The sequence below is a fragment of the Zootermopsis nevadensis genome, unplaced genomic scaffold, assembly GCF_977971745.1.
Source record: "Zootermopsis nevadensis isolate Lab colony 2312 unplaced genomic scaffold, Znev_1.0 Znev_ptg000024l, whole genome shotgun sequence".
In the NCBI taxonomy this organism is placed as follows: domain Eukaryota; kingdom Metazoa; phylum Arthropoda; class Insecta; order Blattodea; family Termopsidae; genus Zootermopsis; species Zootermopsis nevadensis.
Window position 1 is genome coordinate 3,041,514 of NW_028259156.1, and position 21,822 is coordinate 3,063,335.

The following is a 21,822-nucleotide window of genomic DNA, read 5'->3' on the forward strand; positions in this document are numbered from 1 at the left end:
TTAAAATACGAAAGAAATTCCATCTCTGCCCACATTTTCAAGGATCGCCTTTAAAACGAGGAGAAATATGGCTCTCGAAACGTCGGCAGAGTTTAACCAAGTGACGCTGCTATTGGTTCGAGAAGACATGTCTCATTCACGACACCAAAAGGCGACATATCGTGACTAAAAATCTAACTACTATGTACTTAATAATTTCAAAAAAATTAAAACTATTTGTTAATTTTAAAGTTAACTAGTCTTTTAATGACTTTGTTGTGTCTGATTTTTGTTGGAAAGCGTCTGAATATTTGGTTGTAGCATGTATTAATAAAAATAAAAGGATTTCAAATCTAAAACTTCTTGACGATGGTAAAGAGTCAATTGAATAAAAATTTTCTTCGATATTATCCATCGTCTAGTAAATATAAAACGTAAACCGACGTTTCGGAGATGGGACTCTATCTCCGTCTTCAGGTTCCTACACAGTTGGGCCCACTAGATAGAGCTAATCCCTATCTCCGGACTTTTTCCTTGGATATTATCCATCGTCTAGTAAATATAAAACGTAAACCGACGTTTCGGAGATGGGACTCTATCTCCGTCTTCAGGTTCCTACACAGTTGGGCCCACTAGATAGAGCTAATCCCTATCCCTTTTACGTTTTATATTTAAGGTCCGGAGATAGGGATTAGCTCTATCTAGTGGGCCCAACTGTGTAGGCCACAGGTTCCCCCACCCATGGTCTTGACTAACCTTACAGTTTATGCAAGTGTCTTTTGTTGTACTCATTGACTTTATATACCACCTGTTTTAACCCTTAAAAATCTCAGTATGTACCACCTACTTTAAGAATTAGTAAATGTACGTTTTTGTATTTATAGATTTCATATAATTATCTTTGTAATTGCTTAGTTTTCATTAAACCGAATTAACCAGTTTATCTTTGCAACGGTAAAATGTATTTTCTTTGCGGTACGAACTAAATTGTTGAATATTTACAGGCTCCGGCTTCCAAGGGTTTATAAACAGTGAATGCATTTTGCCTGAGGTTTGTATTTGCATAATTTTCCCTAGATTTTATATCAGCCCAATGTGACCTGTCATGTAGTATGAAGGTTTTATAGGAATTCAGATATATTTTAATATAAACGACAACAACTATTTTAATTCGATGATGATATTTATTTCCATGTAGATGACATGAAACACGACGAAACAAGAGTAATTCTATCACCACAAATATTTTATAACTTGTGTTGGGCAAGGCCGTGGTCTAGGCAACACGGAGTTTTCCTCCGCGGCATCCCAACAATTACTCCATTCACACACAGAAGAAGGCAATGGCAAACCACTTCTGGATCATCTGCCAAGAACGTATATGAACAGGTCCCAGTCCGAGAAAAGGATGGAAGGATCCTGTTCATATGGACCTGTCGCCAGACAGAACACTAAATAATAATAAGATGAGGTGGTCTAGCGGTTAGAACGCTGGCCTTGTAATCCTGGGGTCTCGGGTTCGATTCCCGGCGGTGCCCGAATTTATAACTTGTGTTGGGCAAGGCCGTGGTCTAGGCAACACGGAGTTTTCCTCCGTGGCATCCCAACAATTACTCCATTCACACACAGAAGAAGGCAATGGCAAACCACTTCTGGATCATCTGCCAAGAACGTATATGAACAGGTCCCAGTCCGAGAAAAGGATGGAAGGATCCTGTTCATATGGACCTGTCGTCAGACAGAACACTAAATAATAATAAGATGAGGTGGTCTAGCGGTTAGAACGCTGGCCTTGTAATCCTGGGGTCTCGGGTTCGATTCCCGGCGGTGCCCGAATTTATAACTTGTGTTGGGCAAGGCCGTGGTCTAGGCAACACGGAGTTTTCCTCCGTGGCATCCCAACAATTACTCCATTCACACACAGAAGAAGGCAATGGCAAACCACTTCTGGATCATCTGCCAAGAACGTATATGAACAGGTCCCAGTCCGAGAAAAGGATGGAAGGATCCTGTTCATATGGACCTGTCGTCAGACAGAACACTAAATAATAATAAGATGAGGTGGTCTAGCGGTTAGAACGCTGGCCTTGTAATCCTGGGGTCTCGGGTTCGATTCCCGGCGGTGCCCGAATTTATAACTTGTGTTGGGCAAGGCCGTGGTCTAGGCAACACGGAGTTTTCCTCCGTGGCATCCCAACAATTACTCCATTCACACACAGAAGAAGGCAATGGCAAACCACTTCTGGATCATCTGCCAAGAACGTATATGAACAGGTCCCAGTCCGAGAAAAGGATGGAAGGATCCTGTTCATATGGACCTGTCGTCAGACAGAACACTAAATAAATAAATAACACTGACTTGCTACGAAACTGCGTAATGAAACACTAACTCGGTGTTATTTAACTTTAATTGATTAGTAACGAAAATTTGAGATGAAACATAGTCGACATTCATTCATTCATTCATGCATATGGCATTGTGGTTCGGCTTCAATTATCAGTACGAAAAGTGCTTATTACTATAATTGAAGAGGTTGTCAGAACTGTGAACATCGCCCTGATGATTTCCTGAAATTACAGCTTCGAAACCTTGTTCCTGTTCCCTCTTCAAAGGCTGTCATTTTAAGCTGAGATAAAACTATTTCTGACCATTAGCCTTAATTATTACAAAAATCACAATCATTAAGAAAGGAAGTAATCTTATTGCAATTTTTAGAATATAAAATCATTTCCATCATCACAAATTGGTAGCCACTATCCGCCGGGAAGTAAAATGTGCGATTAACATATTGATTATAATTATAATCAATACCTATTGCCTTATATCGCCATAATGTTAACCCAGGATGGCTATTTGGAGTTGTGAAATTTCTGTATGCAGTCTCTTCTACGAAATGAACCATTTTGGCATTTATAGTCTTTGTGTTCAATAGCCATCTGTCGTAATTAGTTTTAAATATGTGAAAAATATTATCTTCACCGGGTCTTGAACACAGGACAAAAATACTTAGGCCTTAGTTCCTCTCATTTATAATTTCTTAACTACAGAAGGAAATTTTTCGGAGTTTTTGCCTTTCTAAAATCTGTTTGTCTGTTCTCAAGGAATAAGCTTGCTAAGTTTGGTGCAAATCGTGTATCTGTTTTCGAGTTGGAAGCGAATTTACACACACGCACAAATTCAGTTAACAAATTTACAAGAAAAGGTCCGGAGATAGGGATTAGCTCTATCTAGTGGGCCCAACTGTGTAGGAACCTGAAGACGGAGATAGAGTCCCATCTCCGAAACGTCGTTTTTACGTTTTATATTTACTAGACGATGGATAATATCCAAGAAAATTTTTATTAGATAGTATAATTGCGTCATATTGTGAATCAAATATTAAATTAATTGTTCGGTTTTGTCCGTCTAATCACAATTATATTTAAAATTTTACAAATAAGATAATTAAAATATCATTTTATGTTCCACATCGAATAATCGATAATGTAAATCGATTATTCGATGTGGAACATAAAATGATATTTTAATTATCTTATTTGTAAAATTTTAAATATAATTGTGATTAGACGGACAAAACCGAATAATTAATTTAAAATTTTTATTCAAGAAAACAACACTTTACAAAGATCATATAGCTAATGATGGTTAACAAAGTAATCCCTGTTTACACTGAGAACGATACAAAATGCATAGTCACTGATTGTTAAAGCAGGTGGTACGTATAGATACCACGGGGATTCAGAAAGTTAATATCATCTAAGCAATTCTTTACTACACGCTCTCCTTGAAAAAGATTGAATAGCATGCGAGTTACCGGTAGCTAAAATGCAGTTTGGCTTTCAGACAACCATAAGAAGTACCGCTGTATAAGCAACGTAGACAAATCCCATGCCTAGAAAATTTCCGTTAAGTTGTCGGATGTTTAAAGCAGTTTTTATAACGATTCGCCATTGTAGTAGTAGGAGGTTACTGACATCTCGTGATGTGTTCAAGTTCTCGAAGAGAAACTGGCGTAAGGAAGAAGTTAGTTAGGACTTCGAGAACAATTTATTACAACTTCAAAGCGACATTCCATTCACTTTGCTATTTCGGCATGAAGAAATTAAAATTTTAATGAGATAACGTAATTTTAATTTGATTTAAAGCGATTATATTGTGTCAAAGCTGCGGAGAAATCGATGTTTAGTGTGACAGACGCGTCTTGAGGGTGTGTGGCGAAGACAACCAAGAGACGCGGATTGTGTGGTACCTGGGAATAACTAACTAACCAACTAGATGGCTTACCGAACCCGAAGGTTCATCACCGAATTAACCAAAGCCCTCCACCGGACCCTGTCCTGGGCCAACAAAATCCAGTCTCCTTCGACTCCTATCTCCCATAGATCCCGCCTGAGATTATCCTCCCATCTACGTCTAGGTCTCCCCAGAGGTCTCTTCCCCTCAGGCTTCCCAAATAGTGGACCCAACTAACCAGATGGCTTACGGAACCCGAAGGTTTATCACCGAATTAACCAAAGCCCTCCACCGGACCCTGTCCTGGGCCAACAAAATCCAGTCTCCTTCAACTCCTATCTCCCATAGATCCCGCCTGAGATTATCCTCCCATCTACGTCTAGGTCTCCCCAGAGGTCTCTTCCCCTCAGGCTTCCCAAATAGTGGACCCAACCAACCAGATGGCTTATGAAACCCGAAGGTTCATCACCGAATTAACCAAAGCCCTCCACCGGACCCTGTCCTGGGCCAACAAAATCCAGTCTCCTTCAACTCCTATCTCCCATAGATCCCGCCTGAGATTATCCTCCCATCTACGTCTAGGTCTCCCCAGAGGTCTCTTCCCCTCAGGCTTCCCAAATAGTGGACCCAACCAACCAGATGGCTTATGAAACCCGAAGGTTCATCACCGAATTAACCAAAGCCCTCCACCGGACCCTGTCCTGGGCCAACAAAATCCAGTCTCCTTCAACTCCTATCTCCCATAGATCCCGCCTGACATTATCCTCCTATCTACGTCTAGGTCTTCCCAGAGGTCTCTTCCCCTCAGGCTTCCCAAATAGTGGACCCAACCAACCAGATGGCTCAGGGAACCCGAAGGTTCATCACCGAATTAACCAAAGCCCTCCACCGGACCCTGTCTCCTTCAACTCCTATCTCCCATAGATCCCGCCTGACATTATCCTCCTATCTACGTCTAGGTCTCCCCAGAGGTCTCTTCCCCTCAGGCTTCCCAAATAGTGGACCCAACCAACCAGATGGCTCAGGGAACCCGAAGGTTCACCACCGAATTAACCAAAGCCCTCCACTGGACCCTGTCCTGGGCCAACAAAATCCAGTCTCCTTCAACTCCTATCTCCCATAGATCCCGCCTGACATTATCCTCCCATCTTCGTCTAGGTCTCCCCAGCGGTCTCTTCCCCTCAGGCTTCCCAAATAGTGGATCCAACCAACCAGATGGCTTACGGAACCCGAAGGTTCATCACCGAATTAACCAAAGCCCTCCACCGGACCCTGTCCTGGGCCAACAAATTGTACCTGGGAATATGTTCAAAAGGTAGTCGGTGGACAGCCGATCAAAGATGGTCCTCTAGATGGGGTTTTGAGCGTGGTAACGACTCCTAAACGTAAGAAAACCGGATGTCACCAAATATTAAGCGGGTACTCGGGCTCTTGTATACACGGCAATTAAACTTTGGGGTCCCTTAAAAGACAGAGAATTTCTTCACTACCTGATGGTAACATTAGCTTATCAAGAAATACTGTGTACCAAAGAGTTAACACAGCGTAGAAGAATTTAATTATAATCGTAACAGTTCTTGCATAACTAAAAGTTACTCAGTTTGCCAAGAAATTTCCCTGACTTTTATGGAAATGTGAGTCACATCAGAACCCTAATGATGGGGACAGAGTTGGTACCCGAAACGTCGGTTTACTACAATAACCAGTTGACGTGGCTGATTGCCCGGAAAAATTTTAATAATTGTACTCGCCGCGAAAGTCTCATATCCTGTATAAATGTTTTGTCCGGTAACCTGTTAACACAACGTTGGTTTACCATTTGCAATTGAAAGTTAACACTTCATACTTCAAAGCAGTGGTATTCAACCTTTTTTGTTCGCGTACCCCAAGATATAATTTCTCTTCAACTTTGTACCTCCAAAATTGTTGGTGTATAATTCAAGTTATACATAGTATATAATCTACATCTAAAATAAATTAAATAAATTACATTACTGATTATTCAGTGTTTATCATAAAATAATATTTTTTTTAAATTTCACGTACCCCCTAAGATGTCTTCGCGTACCCCCAGATATAATTTCTCTTCAACTTTGTACCCCCAAAGTTGTTGGTGTATAATTCAAGTTATACATAGTATATAATCTACATCTAAAATAAATTAAATAAATTACATTACTGATTATTCAGTGTTTATCATAAAATAATATATTTTTTAAATTTCACGTACCTCCTAAGATGTCTTCGCGTACCCCCAGATATAATTTCTCTTCAATTTTGTACCCCCAAAGTTGTTGGTGTATAATTCAATTTATACATAGTATAGCTCAGTCAGTATAGTGACTAGCTACGGGCTGGACGACCGGGGTTCGATCCCCGACGGGGGCAGAGGATTTTTCCTCTAGCCTCTGCGTCCAGACCGGCTCTGGGGCCCACCCAGCCTCCTATACAATGGGTACCGGGGTCCTTTCCCGGGGGTAAAGCCGGCCGGGGCGTGATGCTGACCACTCACCCCCATCTAGTGCCGGGGTCAAGGAAGAGAGGAGCTATACCTCCACTCACCCCAAACGCCTACATGGCGTATAGTGGGACAAACTTTACTTTACTTTTTATATAATCTACATTTAAAATAAATTACATTACTGATTATTCAGTGTTTATCATAAAATAATATATATATATTTTTTAAATTTCACGTACCCCCTAAGATGTCTTCGCGTACCCCCGAGAGTACGCGTACCCGAGGTTGAATACCACTGCGTTAAAATACAGTGTTTCGACGTTACATGTGTTGTGGATGGTTGTGTTAAAGAATCAGTTGATCTTCAAAATGGATCTTGAATGTTGCCAGGGGGTGTGGACTGTTAGCTCCTCAAGAATGAAGATGAATTATTTCTTCATTTGTCACCGGTTTTCCTGGTAATGGTAAATTCTGGTTTTTGACTGTTCTTTCCTTGTTAATATGTGATGTTCCTAGCGTGGATGTTCTTTGTTGTACGGATTCTGTCGGATGCTTTCCTGGTATTGTTTCCAGATATTCTTTTGTTAGTCCTTTCGTTCCAGTTCTTGTGGTTCCGGTGATTACCGGTGAGACAAAAAGTTGCATGTCCCAAGTTTGCTGAATTTCTGTACTTAAGTTTTTTTGTTTTTAATTTGTTTTTGAACTCCTTCTGTATTGCATTCCTGTCCGATGGTATTGCAACTTCTATCAGTGAGAACATTTTATGTTTCTGATTTTTAATTGCTAAATGAGGCCTGTTTTGTATGGGTGCGAAACATGGTCTCTCACTCCGAGGGAGGAACACAGATTGCAGGTGTTTGAGAATTGGGTGTTGAGGAGGATATTTGGGCCTAGGAGAGAAGACGATGGGGTCTGGAGAAAACTGCGTAATGACGAGCTTAAAAATCTGTACTCCTCCCCTAATATTGTCAGGGTGATTAAGTCGAGAAGAATGAGATTGGTGGGGCATGTAGCGCGCATGGATGGGACAAGAGGTGAGCACCGGGTACTGGTTGGGAAGCCTGAGGGGAAGAGACCTCTGGGGAGACCTAGACGTAGATGGGAGGATAATCTCAGGCGGGATCTATGGGAGACAGGAGTTGAAGGAGACTGGATTTTGTTGGCCCAGGACAGGGCTTTGGTTAATTCGGTGATAAACCTTCGGGTTTCATAAGCCATCTGGTTGGTTGGGTCCACTATTTGGGAAGCCTGAGGGGAGGAGACCGCTGGGGAGACCTAGACATAGATGGGAGGATAATGTCAGGCGGGATCTATGGGAGATAGGAGTTGAAGGAGACTGGAGTTTGTTGGTCCGTTGGAGGGCTTTGGTTAATTCGGTGATAAACCTTCGGGTTTCATAAGCCATCTGGTTGGTTGGGTCCACTATTTGGGAAGCCTGAGGGGAAGAGACCGCTGGGGAGACCTAGACATAGATGGGAGGATAATGTCAGGCGGGATCTATGGGAGATAGGAGTTGAAGGAGACTGGAGTTTGTTGGTCCGTTGGAGGGCTTTGGTTAATTCGGTGATAAACCTTCGGGTTCCGTAAGCCATCTGGTTGGTTGGGTCCACTATTTGGGAAGCCTGAGGGGAGGAGACCGCTGGGGAGACCTAGACATAGATGGGAGGATAATGTCAGGCGGGATCTATGGGAGATAGGAGTTGAAGGAGACTGGAGTTTGTTGGTCCTTTGGAGGGCTTTGGTTAATTCGGTGATAAACCTTCGGGTTCCGTAAGCCATCTGGTTGGTTGGGTCGACTATTTGGGAAGCCTGAGGGGAGGAGACCGCTGGGGAGACCTAGACATAGATGGGAGGATAATGTCAGGCGGGATCTATGGGAGATAGGAGTTGAAGGAGACTGGAGTTTGTTGGTCCGTTGGAGGGCTTTGGTTAATTCGGTGATAAACCTTCGGGTTCCGTAAGCCATCTGGTTGGTTGGGTCCACTATTTGGGAAGCCTGAGGGGAGGAGACCGCTGGGGAGACCTAGACATAGATGGGAGGATAATGTCAGGCGGGATCTATGGGAGATAGGAGTTGAAGGAGACTGGAGTTTGTTGGTCCGTTGGAGGGCTTTGGTTAATTCGGTGATAAACCTTCGGGTTCCGTAAGCCATCTGGTTGGTTGGGTCCACTATTTGGGAAGCCTGAGGGGAGGAGACCGCTGGGGAGACCTAGACATAGATGGGAGGATAATGTCAGGCGGGATCTATGGGAGATAGGAGTTGAAGGAGACTGGAGTTTGTTGGTCCGTTGGAGGGCTTTGGTTAATTCGGTGATAAACCTTCGGGTTTCATAAGCCATCTGGTTGGTTGGGTCCACTATTTGGGAAGCCTGAGGGGAAGAGACCGCTGGGGAGACCTAGACGTAGATGGGAGGATAATCTCAGGCGGGATCTATGGGAGATAGGAGTTGAAGGAGACTGGATTTTGTTGGCCCAGGACAGGGTCCGGTGGAGGGCTTTGGTTAATTCGGTGATGAACCTTCGGGTTCACTAAGCCATCTAGTTAGTTAGATGTGTACAGACTTATCATGTCGTATTATGTATTCTTTGCCAGAATGAGACGTCTTGATGTTAGGTGGTCAATAGTTTCATCGCATTCTGTACATAGTCGATCAATTTTTTTCAGAATGTTTCTTCTTATGTTTATTATTGTTTTTTTTAGTTTATTTCTGTGAATCCTATTACTTCTGTGAAATGGATGTATAAATTCTATAACATCGCCTGTTCATGGTCAACCCGTAAATAGCTTCCTCTGATTTAAATGCAAAGATTTGTCTCTCTGTCTGTTAGGTGCAACGCTGCACCTTCCGTGGCCTAGTTTCTGTTATGTAAGACGAACCACAGTCAAATCCGTCTTCGACTCCCCGACCGGTTCATTTATCAAATGCAATCGCTTGGTGCGTAGTTTCTAAGCGACCGACGGTTGCATCTGTAGAGAAGCAAAGGCCAACTCGCTTGAATCTTTCCTGCAATTCATTTAAACAACTTAACTTCCTCCAGATGCCGCAGTATATATATGTCGAGGGCGACATGAATTATTCATTTATGGTTTATTTAACGACTCTGCCAGTAGCACACATTCTAGATTAAACGTGTTACAACTGGCGACCCGCGGGCCGGATCCGCCCCGCGAAAGTGTTTGTTAATTTGTTACTAGTTAGTACAAACCCAATTTTTTTCGAAGTTGATATTCCGTCACTGGTAAAAATTGTTATTGTATCAGATACAAGCTGTTAAAAGTAACGGAGTTTAAATTTGTGTGAGTTTTCCAGGTAAAAAATTGTGAGAGATACAATTTGTTGCAGGAGAAAATTTAAAATAATAAACTCTGTGGTAGTTTGTGAACATTTAAATAAAATTTATATTTCAGCATATTCGATGGTTAATTTGTAATTTCTGAACTGGTATTGTTAAAGATAATGCAAAAATAGTGACGGTAGGGGTTTCTTCGCCCTTGCGTCCAACAGGAACACTTTTCTGGCCCGAGCGAGGAAAAATGTTGGACCACCCTGGTCTAGCCCTTTGCGGTCTCTGTCGGACTGAGTCCGCCGCGTATTTTACGAATTCTTTACGCGATCTGGAGTCAAACTGAGGCTGTCAGCGTATCATTCAAGCCTTTCTATCCTAGTTTTCATGGTAAGACTTTGTGTACCTTGTAATAGTGAAAGAATCAGGAGAGACAGTCGTCTCATTCTGACACGTGTCCAGAGAAGCCAGTGTTTCGCCATACATCATATAGTGAAGGAACACCGTCGGGTGTGTAGCTCTCATATTTACTTAGAATAGAAGTTTTTATATCTGATAAAGTTATTGAACAAATATCCCATCTTCCTAGTAGGAAATTATATTTTTTAATTATTTTTTTCGCATAAAGCAATCCGCCACTGACATTTGCATATTCATTCGTCTTTTTTTCAAGCGTTCTTTATGGGTAGTGACTTCGTCGTTTATACTTTCCTGGTGTTGAACTTGGTCTTGAACTTACGAACACAAAGAGCTCGAAAGGAAGCCTAGTTCTGAGATTATGAAATCCGTGGTTTATACATCGTGTATCTGCACGCAGTAAGAGATGTTTAGACGTCGCCAAAGTCCGATCTGTCGACTTAGACCTGCTTTATTCTCTACCGAACGACAGGACGCAGAGAGGCACGATTTATTACGCATCTCACTAGAGACAGTGGTACAGTCCGTGAAAAATATTTCACAGGCTCAGTGTTCAAACAAAAGGAACTGTGATCCTCTCAGAACATATTTTTACCGTATTTAGCAAAGTTTCTTCCGTTTTATGCAAGTTATAAAAGAAAATCAAAACACTTTTTAATAGTAGTTGAATTTGCATAGCTTAGTGGTATTTAAATGGGACCAGCGTTTCTCAACCTATGGTACGCGAACTACGTAAGAAAATCGAAAGATAATATTAATACAAATAAGTTTTCCTTGAACGCATTTGGTTAGTTGTTAATTATTGATGTATTCCAGAATTAGGTTTTCAGTATAATACTGATTCCCATTGCTTTAAATTTTCCACATCTTAATTCTCAAATTTTAACATGTTCATCATATTTGAAATTTATAGCAAATAACTATTTGTACAGAATTGTATGTAAGCTATGTTTATGACCGGTCTCCATACAGACTTCCACACGTCGAGCTACAGTGGTCCATTAAATATAGACTTGTAGCTCAGGCGGTTAGCCGCCGGTTTCTCACCGCAGAGGCCCGGGTTTGCGCCAAATTCAGTCCACGTGGAATTTGTGGTGGACAGAGTTGCACTCGGACAGGTTTCTCTCCGAGTGCTTTCATCGGTGATTGATTTTAATTCATGTATCATTTGGAAGGTCGACAATGGGTTCCTTAGAGACATAGTTTAACGTCATCGTGGAATTGAAAACGTCCATGTCTTAAGTTGAATTCGTATGGATTTTGGGGGTGTACAGAATTCGTGTAGCTCAAGTTTAGGCTTAGTGCTGGGTTCTTGTAAACAAGGATTCATAAAATGTCGAGTTTGCTCCAGACAAGTGAGAGTCTGTGTGCGAAGACAAAGCCTCACTGTGCATGGAAATTAGCATTTTGCATAAGCGGCTCTTATAGACACGTAAATTGAGTTTTACTGATAATGCAACACTCCGTAATACAAACGAGGAACATATAAAAAGGATTTGAAATTAATGGGAAACATCAGCTTCAGTTATGTACTGATAAAATTAATTTAATTTGCGAAAATATAAATATAACAAAGAAAAACACAGAATTTAAATTAGAAGTTAGTTGGAAATTAATATGAGAGTAAAAGTGAAGAAATGTAAGTCTGTACATTACGTAAGTCCTTAAGAAAATATGGTACAGTTTTAAATATTATGGAAACACTGCAGGAAATTAGAATTTATTTCAAGAACAAGTTAAGGACAGATGAATTCATTAATGCTTCCTGTCTGCCATCTTTAACACCGTCTATTGATTGTGAAACTTGGGATATTACGTGAAGAGAATAACATCGAAAAAAATATTTGAATTTAAGAAAGATTACTGACAGATTCGGCAAATAACGTAAACAAGAGAAATGAGAAATGCGTATAGAATGTTATTACGAAAACCCAAATGTAAGAGAATATTTTAAAGACGACTATTAAGACACATTTGAAGGAAATTTTTTGGGAGGGTGTGGACTGGATTTATTTTGGGCTTAGATTTTTCTGGATAGCTAAATCGCTGTCTTTTGAAAACAAAAAAGGTTTTCCTAAACTATAAATATTTCTAATTTTCCTTCCTGTTTTGGACAGGACACAAATTTTAAGTATTGTCCTGCAAGGTCACCAGTGTAATGTGCATAGAACGGTCCAGTTTAGACAATATTCTTCGAAACCTAACAAGTTGGATATACATCATCACATTTCTTGTACCTTGCACTGAAGCTGTCTCTTTGTTAAGTACGTCTCGACATTTTGACTACTCGCCTACGCATGTACACGTGCCATGTAACAGAAAAACATTAAACTCTTACTGCAAGAACCTTGCACTCTGACAAAAACACGTTTTATGTACTATCTGAATTAATCTTGTTTTCTTTACGCTTTATGTTTTGAAGTTTCTGGGTTTAGGTCTTGCCTTGTCATGCTGCTATCATACCTCAAATATTACTTACGTTTCCAGATAAACGATGTAATTTTAATTTACAATGAGGTACGACGATTTCTTTTAACACACTGTTCCGTTCTTCATTCAGAAGTCACCCAAGTCCTACGTTGTATAAATATTGAATTTGAGATATTATTGTGATAAAAAAAACTTCCCTTCAACATCGAATGGCTATTCAGACATTCAATAAATCTTCTGTTGTGTGTGTCAAAATTTGAATATTTATAACCGTTATGACATATCCTACCATTGGAACCTAAGATATATTTTGGAGGTTTGTATAGTAATTACATTTAATATTATCCTCTCACCTTACCTTGGTACCCCTGAAACACGTAATATATTGAGAAAATCAGATTTGTATACAAGTTTTACATGAGTTGGTTACAAGTCGAAATTTGATCCATAAGTTTTCTTAACTAACTTACTGTGTGCTTCGCGTTTTACCTGTTTATAAAATAAAAATATTGTATTTATAACATAATTTGTTACCCCGTGTGTAAAATTGTAAAATTTTATAAAGAGAAAACACGGCTTAAGTTATTTTGTATCAGATTAAGAACTAGATTATCTCTTACTGTTAAACAGTGGATGAATCAGAATCTCTGTAACAGATATCAAACACGAATTTGGAAGTGTAGGCCAAATCAGTGGAAAATATCCCACTGTTTATTGAATTTGTTAAAGGATTATTGAATAATTTGTAACTTGCGGCCCGCGACTCTGTAGGAAATGGGTTCACGTCTGGAAAATGATAAGAAAACACCTCCTTCAGTTCTTCTCTTTACTTTCCAATATAGAACACATTTTAGTGATAATATTTATTAGTTTGTCCATATGAAAGAAATTGCCATAAGTCACCACGTATAGTTCTACACCAATTACTTGCTTTTAATGTTAACAAATTTTGCGTTAAAGATGACTGACAAATTTAGTCCTTCAAATCTGTGCCCTGGTGCAGGAATTCTTAACATCAGTAAGTTTACGATAAGATAAGATTTAACAATCAATACCTATTTGTCATTTAAAGTTACATCATATCACGTGGTAAATATGAAAGTCTTTAGAAGGCTCTGGGCTATGTTATGACACTATTACGTTAGTCAACTTTTATAGGATAAGGAAAGTCGTGTATCTATTTAATATAGACCTAGGTCTAATGCACATTTGTTACCGTTGAGATAATTAATTCTGCATCACCTTTAATCTTTAATCCTGGAAAACGTACTCTTTCTTATAAAGATCCATATTCTTTGATCAAAATTTCAACATTCGAGATCATCCTCCGTATTCTTCACAGCAGATTCGTGCTAGACATTGCCCGTTGTCTGAGGCAAGTTTACAACACGTAGATACGTAACAACATATCTAGAAACAAGTTAGACAAGACGGTAAAAAAACGTGACGCAACAGACTTACTGCAATAGAAATCCTGAGAACTGATTTCAGTTGCCATTACATTCATTCATACAGTAGGCCTAAATGTGGACTCCTTTGTGACGAATACATCAAATTTTTTTTCTGAGAAATGAATGTAGATTAATAATTCTGGCGGAAAATCACAAAATTATTCCCGATGTTGTGTCTGATTTTAAACGAAAGTGTGTTACTACGAGGTGCGATCGGAAAGTTTCAAGACTGTGTCAATAGAGGGCGAACCGGAAGTAGTACGAGCTTCTGCCGCTAGGGGGTGCGGCCTACATTCATAGTGAATCAGTGTGCCAGCCGGCATTATCGAATTAGCATTTGTTTCTTAGTTACGGGCGTTTTGGTAGTGCATTACACCGACCCTCCTGCGATTTCGGAATGGCGTGTGCATCAAATTTTGCCAAAGACTCGCCAAAACGGCTACGGAAACCTATGAAATGCTAAAGCAAGCATTTGGGGAGTCCGCAATGGGTCGTGCACAAACTTTTGTGTGGCATTCACGTTTTAAAAATGGCCGAACCTCTGTCGATGATGACGAGCGTTCTGGACGACCATCTTCAAGCACAACGCCCGAAAATGTTACGAAGATCGACGTCGTACCATCAACGACTTGTGCGACATTGTTGGGATAGGCTATGGGACCTGTCAGCTGATTCTAAAGGAAGAACTCCACATGCGACGCATCATGACAACGCGCCAGCGCACACCGCCCTCAAAGTTCGGCAGTTTTTGGCCTCAAACACCATGGCCGTCATCCCCCACCCTCCTTAATCGCCGTGTGACTTCTTCCTCTTCCCAAAGATGAAAATTCAGCTAAAGGGAAGGAGATTTGAGACGATAGAAGAGATTCAGGCAGAATCGCAGATTTCCAGGGATGCTTCCAGGCTTGGCAGCGGCGCTGGGATCGTTGTGTTCACTCCCAGGGGAACTACTTCGAGGGTGATGGATGAATTTAATACCTGAGATAAGTGTACGGGTTTTTATACGCGCAGTCTTGAAACTTTCCGATCGCACCTCGTACGTGCTTTCAGGCATCAAAATTTGTGAAAATTCATTCAGCGGTTCTGTTGTTAAATACTGTCAAACGTTGCGAAGTTAATGGATACATTTTTATTCAATTCATGATAACCGAACATGCCTAAGAATCGCGGATACATAAAACCAGATACCGCGGTTAACAAAAGTGACGTACATATAAAACCGCTTTTGAAATATATAATTGACAAGTAATTTGAGTATTTTGAACGATATAAATTTGTGGGGGGAAAAATGAAAATTTGCCAACGTAATGTGAATTAATCTCTGCTACAGACTTTCAGATACTTGTCCTTCGTCTGTTATTCCGAATAATTCAGCGGATGCACTGCGAGGTTATTGCCATTGAACAAAGACTGATACGCTTTCTGAGTCGAATTATTGTTCTATCGCCCAGAGGTTCTACTATACGCCGTCATACGGACGAGTCATCTTTTCTACCTCTATTCGGTCCATATTTCGTCTCTTACAGCCTAATCAGAAAACGGATGAATTTTAAGTTCCTGACCTGAATTTGAGTTACGGTTATCGGGGTGGCCACTGTGAATCCAACAGTCGGATACCACATACGAGAATTTATATTTGTTTGTTTAATCTTGTCAGACTAATAATCACAATAAAATTCCTATTAAATATTAAAATATTACTATAATTAACATTTAAATATTTAAAATATATTAAAATGATGTTCTCTATCGAAATGTTCGATTTACATTAGAACATCACTTTTCACACGACATGTTTCAGTTCCAAATGAACTATCTTCAGGTGTATAAATTATATAAACTTAAATATAATTTCTTAAATGCAACGTTTAGTCAGATGTTTATCAGATATCAAAATGATGTTTTCTTCCAGATTTTATTGTATTTTAATATCGTATTCGAAGTTGTTCTGTATATGTACGTCGTGCTTAACATGATTTTGTGTATTTGTTGTTTATATGTGATTGGTATATAATGAACCAAATTGTATTATCTTCGAAGGGAATTTTATTAAGACATTTTTATATATGTTTTAAAATAGGGATAATTGCCACGTTTTCAAATGAAATTACTTTGGATTAGCTAATATTATCAAATAATTCATAAGGATATTAATCTTATCTTTATGTACGATGGAATATTGTTTACATAAATTGAAAATCAAATCTAACAAAGACACGAAATCGCAAATATTGCATTTGGAAAATGTGTAAGCTTAGTTAATGAACTTATTGGTTTGTTGAACCGTATAATCTTCTGGAAACAACTCATAATATCACTGTATAAACAAACATCATCCGGAGAACGTCAAATTCTACATTTATCTACGTTATTATGCTCCAGGTAAGCATCTCCTAACAACAGCAGTAATTACTTCGTATAAAACAATAATAAAGACATATTCATAGGGTGATATAAAAAGAATGAGTTCCTAATCAGAACACCTGTTCTGGAAACAAGTGTTCGAAGGTGGACAGATGTGTTTTGCAATTTCGTGCTAGTTGTGATTAGGCAGTATACGTGTGTCGTGCGGTGGAGATGAAACGGTAGGTGGAAATGAGAGATTATATCAGCGAGTGTCCTACTGATACAGGGCATCATCACCCAACTCATCATTAACTAGCAGCAGGAGATTCAGGGTCATCTCTGTCTCATTACCATCAACATCAAAACATGGACCCTAGCGCTCACCGTAACTGACATTCTACTGAGTGTCTAATCGATTCGTCGCTTATTTGTATACTTTGTTTCATGTTCAGAAGTTATTGAACCAAATCGAATAATTACTTTGAACTGAGAAGTAGCAAGCATTTACAGAATTTAGTCTCCTAATTTCCTCGTAAATATAATTTTGATTTGTTATTGTTGATCAAGAGGTTAGAACGCTGGCCTTGTAATCCTGGGGTCTCGGGTTCGATTCCCAGCGGTGCCCGAATTTATAACTTGTGTTGGGCAAGGCCGTGGTCTAGGCAACACGGAGTTTTCCTCCGTGGCATCCCAACAATTACTCCATTCACACACAGAAGAAGGCAATGGCAAACCACTTCTGGATCATCTGCCAAGAACGTATATGAACAGGTCCCAGTCCGAGAAAAGGATGGAAGGATCCTGTTCATATGGACCTGTCGTCACACAGAATACTAAATAAATAAAAAATTGTTGTTCAGTGTTACACAAAACATAAAAAGGATCCCCCCCTCACTGAAAATTCTCTCTCATTTTTTACAGGAAGTTAATTTAGTGTGTTTTTTTTTCAGTGCGTCGATACTTGTTTGTCGTCCGATTATGTGAAGCCAGGACTGTGTCCGAATGCCTCGTCGCTCTCCGTGTTTGATGCAGCCTGCATCGAAGCCTGCAATGATGATCCTGAGTGTACTGGGACGGACAAATGCTGCTCGCATAGTTGTGGCGTCACCTGTCAGCGTGCCCAAGGTCTTCAAAACGTTCCAGGTACGAATATGAGGACTTCTGTTTTGTAATACAATTTGTAAAATTTCCTACACTATTCGTCGTATTTTTATTTTTAATAATTACTGGACTTAAAATTATTATTGCCAGATAGACTTTCCCCTCACTTCATTTTGTGGTGTTATTTGCAGAGTTGATTTAGAGGTTGATGTCAAAAACAAAATTGTGTCCCGTATTTACACCTTTTCCTCTGCCGGTGAGGAAACACGGATAACTTAATTTCCCATAAGAACACCAACATGCTTATAAAAAGGCCTATAATCAAACTAAAGAAAGCTGCTTCGAAATGCTTCAATTGCATAACTGTTTTCTGGTTAGATGTGGAATAAATCCGACGTTGCTTCGAAATAACTTTGAATTTCACGTCTTTTCTCCACTTTCTGATTAATCCTGATTCAGAAATCCTTATAATTATGGCGTTGAAGTAAGGCAGGAACGGGCTGTCGCGATGAACCTCATATGCTTCAGCGTACCAGGACAGGCACTCCCTCACGACATGCAGCTGAGGCTCACCATTGCTGAAGTACTCCGCCTGTCGAACTGTCCAGTCAGCTGACAACTTATTGAAGGCACATCCTCTGTCCTTGTGACGTATCACGTCGTGTATACACGACGAAAAGTTCTGAGTTGTTAAAATCGTTCTCTTATCCAAGCTAACACGCAGAGGGTCGAGGTTGTCAACAACTGCACTTTCTTTTATACCTGGGAACATTACGAGTTTCAGTCCCGACTTGTCAAATTCTTGGAGTGTGTCGATGTCGTCATAGAACTGTGGACTCATGAGGTAGGTAATCAGAGAACTTTGGTATGTAGAAATCAGTATCATTGATGAAAATGCCCACGTGATGAAGATGATCCTTCCGTAATTATGGGAAGTGTTAGATCTGAGAGAGGTTGCCAGGAATACAGCGTATGCGTTTAAAATAACATGGATGTATGATGATCTACCTTTACGTCTTAATTCGGTAAGATACCAGAAAGTTGCTGTTACAATTATACTCACCCCACATGCGAGCCAGATTACAGGACGGAATGGTAGAAAGATACACAGGTATTCTGGTATCCTTTCAGCCTTAGGGACGATAATGCAGAAACCTTCTTTGTCGTGCGGATACGTGAAATCAACGTCGTTGATGTAATCAAATCTGAGGAATCGTGAATTGAATGACACGTCGGCCCTGTCATAAATTATATCGCCGGTGGAACCCGTGAAGATACCATCGGATCGGCGAAAACTCATGTCTACTTTGTCTTTTGGAGTTTGTATAATCGGAGTGATGTTCATGTGTTTAGCCAGGACCTTGAGAAGAATTCCGTCTTCCCCTCCGATACTGTAGATCTTTTCGTCTTCTCCTACTTTTAAAATTGATTTTGGTCGGTGATCGAACATCGACACTCTCAAAGGATAACCTTTCATATCCCGTAGTCGCAGGTTATTTAAATAAAAATGTTGTCTGTCAGATCTGCACATCGAATTCTTAAACGACTCAAAACTTACCCCAATTATGGTGGTAGTATTGGAGTGTTGATTGAAAGGGTTGTATGAATATACATTTAGATCCGCCGCCGTTATTAATTTGAATTTTGTTTGCATGTTAATCAACGCCACATTGAGCATTTGGTTATGCCAGCAAATACGAAAAATCAAACCTATTTTCTCTTCCAGATTTTTATACGTTTGAAACAGTAGTAAAATAAATTGAGCCCTTGCGTTCCAATGTTCTGACTGCTTCAGAGTTCTCAGAGTTTCAGAGAATTCTTTGTCACTGTTTCCATTAACAAACAGCACAAACATTGTGGTTCTTCCTATAGGTCTGCGTGATAGTTGATTGTCACCGTTTGTTGGTGAAGAATTTGTGTGATGAGACAAGATCACTGGTTGTTCGTTGCTGATATCTCGAAGAATATTCAGAAAGGGCACAGACGTTGAATCTTGAAGTCTTCCAGCCGTAACTACGGCTACCCGAGTTGTTTGTATGTCTGTGTTGCATAGCAATGTCTCCCGTAGACTCCTCCTGGTTTCATCAGAGATATTGTCTTCAAAAAAGAATTTTAATTTTGGTTCCAGTGTTCGTGTCATACCTGTTATTGCTATGAAAATGGCCAAAACCAATACTTCCTTCTTCATTATTGTAACCATACGTTCATATGAACTGAAATTTTAACTGTATCGTACTCTTAGTACAGTTGAACACTACTGACTAGTCTTTAGATTATGGAATAAATTCAGAATTTCATTGGCTGACAGCTGTTATGTTGAGTCTTTTGAAGTTTGTATTACAAAACAAGATTGTTGACCTTGAAGAATTAAAAATTTATAACTTAACCGAATCGTATATCGTCTTATAAATATTGGAGTACTGGTTGAAAGGATTGTGTGCAAGAACGTCATTATTACTGGGTAAATATATTTTTCAGATTTATTTCGAAGAACTTTGTTTGTAGATAAGAAAAATAATAGAATTGTTGAATTTCCGTTTTGTTCGAGCCCAAGAGAAGTTTCTTTCTGTTACGTTTTATATAAGTTATAATTTCTTTGTTATAGATAGGCTTTCCTTTTGTGTAGTAGGAATTCCATTGTAGGTCTATTGATTGTGGAAGGGGGGAACATTTCTCTTTCATTCATACCAACTAATAAGAAACTTCAGACCGCTGTATAAAGAGAACAATTTGTTGCGTGAACTTCAACGACGCTGAATGACAAACTGTTTTTATAAATTATACGGTAGCATATCGCATCACATAGCGATCACCGGTTACACAGTTTGATAGTATTTAATTTTCGTAATACATTATGAAATTTTGAGTCTCAAATTCAAATTCGAATTTGCCATAGCAGCCGTGCCCCCAACAAATGGACATTTCTTAGTACTGAGTCCGCCGATTTCTTCCGTGTGTTCATAAATTAAGAACTAAATGCCTCGGTTGGTATAACTGGATTCAGATGTCAAACCATGGATATATGAAATCTATGGTTCGCGAAAGATTACTCTGGCATGTAATAGCGCAGGTCAGCGTCAGTAAACGTTATTTAACCTGTACAGTTGAGTCAGCGGTGTTTCATAACAGGTCTGCCGCCGGTCCCGACCAACCTGTCCGTGACGGAGCGACGCAGAGGTCGTACCGTGGCGGTCGAATGGTTCGCAGGGTCCCAAGAACCATCGGTACTCGGAAACCCCGTGCTTTTCCTACTTGAAGAGCGACATCACGTGGGACTCCATTTCGCAGCTGCTCGCCTAACCAACTGGGTCCCGCGACACCGTTCGTCGCGAACCAACGTGACCTTGAAGAACTCCCTTCGCCCTGGCCACTGGTACCAGTTCCGCGTCGCAGCTGTCAGCGCGGAGGGTACAAGGGGATTTTCCGAGCCGTCCCTTCCTTTTACCCTCTCAGTTGGTATGATCATTGATTTTGCCTAATTGTTCTTGTTTCAGACAATCCTAATGCCAAAGGATTTGAGACTTTCGCGGCGAGTACAATCAATAAAATCTTCTCGGGTAATCAGCCACGTCAACTGGTTACAGTAATAAACCGACGTTTCGGTAACCAACTCTGTCCCCATCATCAGGGTTCTGATGTGGCTCACGTCAGAACCCTGATGATGGAGACAGAGTTGGTTCCCGAAACGTCGGTTTATTACTGTAACTAGTTGACGCGGATGATTTCCCGAGAAGATTTTATTAATCCTAATGCCGACGGTGTAATAGTGAGTAGGCCTTTTCACAACTGTGTTCATCACACACCAGGATTCAAACCATAAAATTAAAATTATACTACGTGGATTTCATTGACACGTGTAGAAGTAATGTTCATGCTACAGGGTGTTTATTGCTGTGTTACAATCAGCTCCGAAGGCGCCCGGTCCACCGCTGAAGCTATCCGTGGGTTCGCTGGTAAAAGTGAACGGCACTTTGTGGGGAGAGTTAAGCTGGGAACCTCCTGTATCAGACCTGCCCATTCAGCGATACAAAGTGTTTTGGAGTCGGCAACTTCAAGGGGCAACCTCCTCTCTGATATCTGTTTTGGTGAGGCATCAGACAATCCCACGGGTAAGGAA

At 40.3% G+C, this 21,822-nt stretch overlaps 2 protein-coding genes across 3 annotated transcripts in view; one reads left to right on the top strand and one right to left on the bottom strand.

Annotated features, from left to right (window-relative positions):
• LOC110827309 (anosmin-1 Kallmann syndrome 1) overlaps positions 1–21,822 on the top strand; it is a 48,510-nt gene that overhangs the window by 12,815 nt on the left and 13,873 nt on the right. For both annotated transcript variants that reach the window (XM_087355170.1, XM_022058853.2), the window contains exons 2-4: positions 17,555–17,747; positions 20,835–21,161; positions 21,612–21,814. In XM_087355170.1, the coding sequence (XP_087211296.1) occupies positions 17,555–17,747; positions 20,835–21,161; positions 21,612–21,814 (723 nt within the window). The remainder of the gene's footprint in view (positions 1–17,554; positions 17,748–20,834; positions 21,162–21,611; positions 21,815–21,822) is intronic.
• Positions 17,942–19,182, bottom strand: LOC147872676 (glutamate receptor ionotropic, NMDA 2D-like). The gene is made up of 2 exons (XM_087354991.1): positions 18,279–19,182; positions 17,942–17,955 (listed from the first exon to the last, which is right to left on the bottom strand). The coding sequence occupies exons 1-2, from the start codon at positions 19,180–19,182 to the stop codon at positions 17,942–17,944; spliced, it is 918 nt and encodes a 305-aa protein (XP_087211117.1).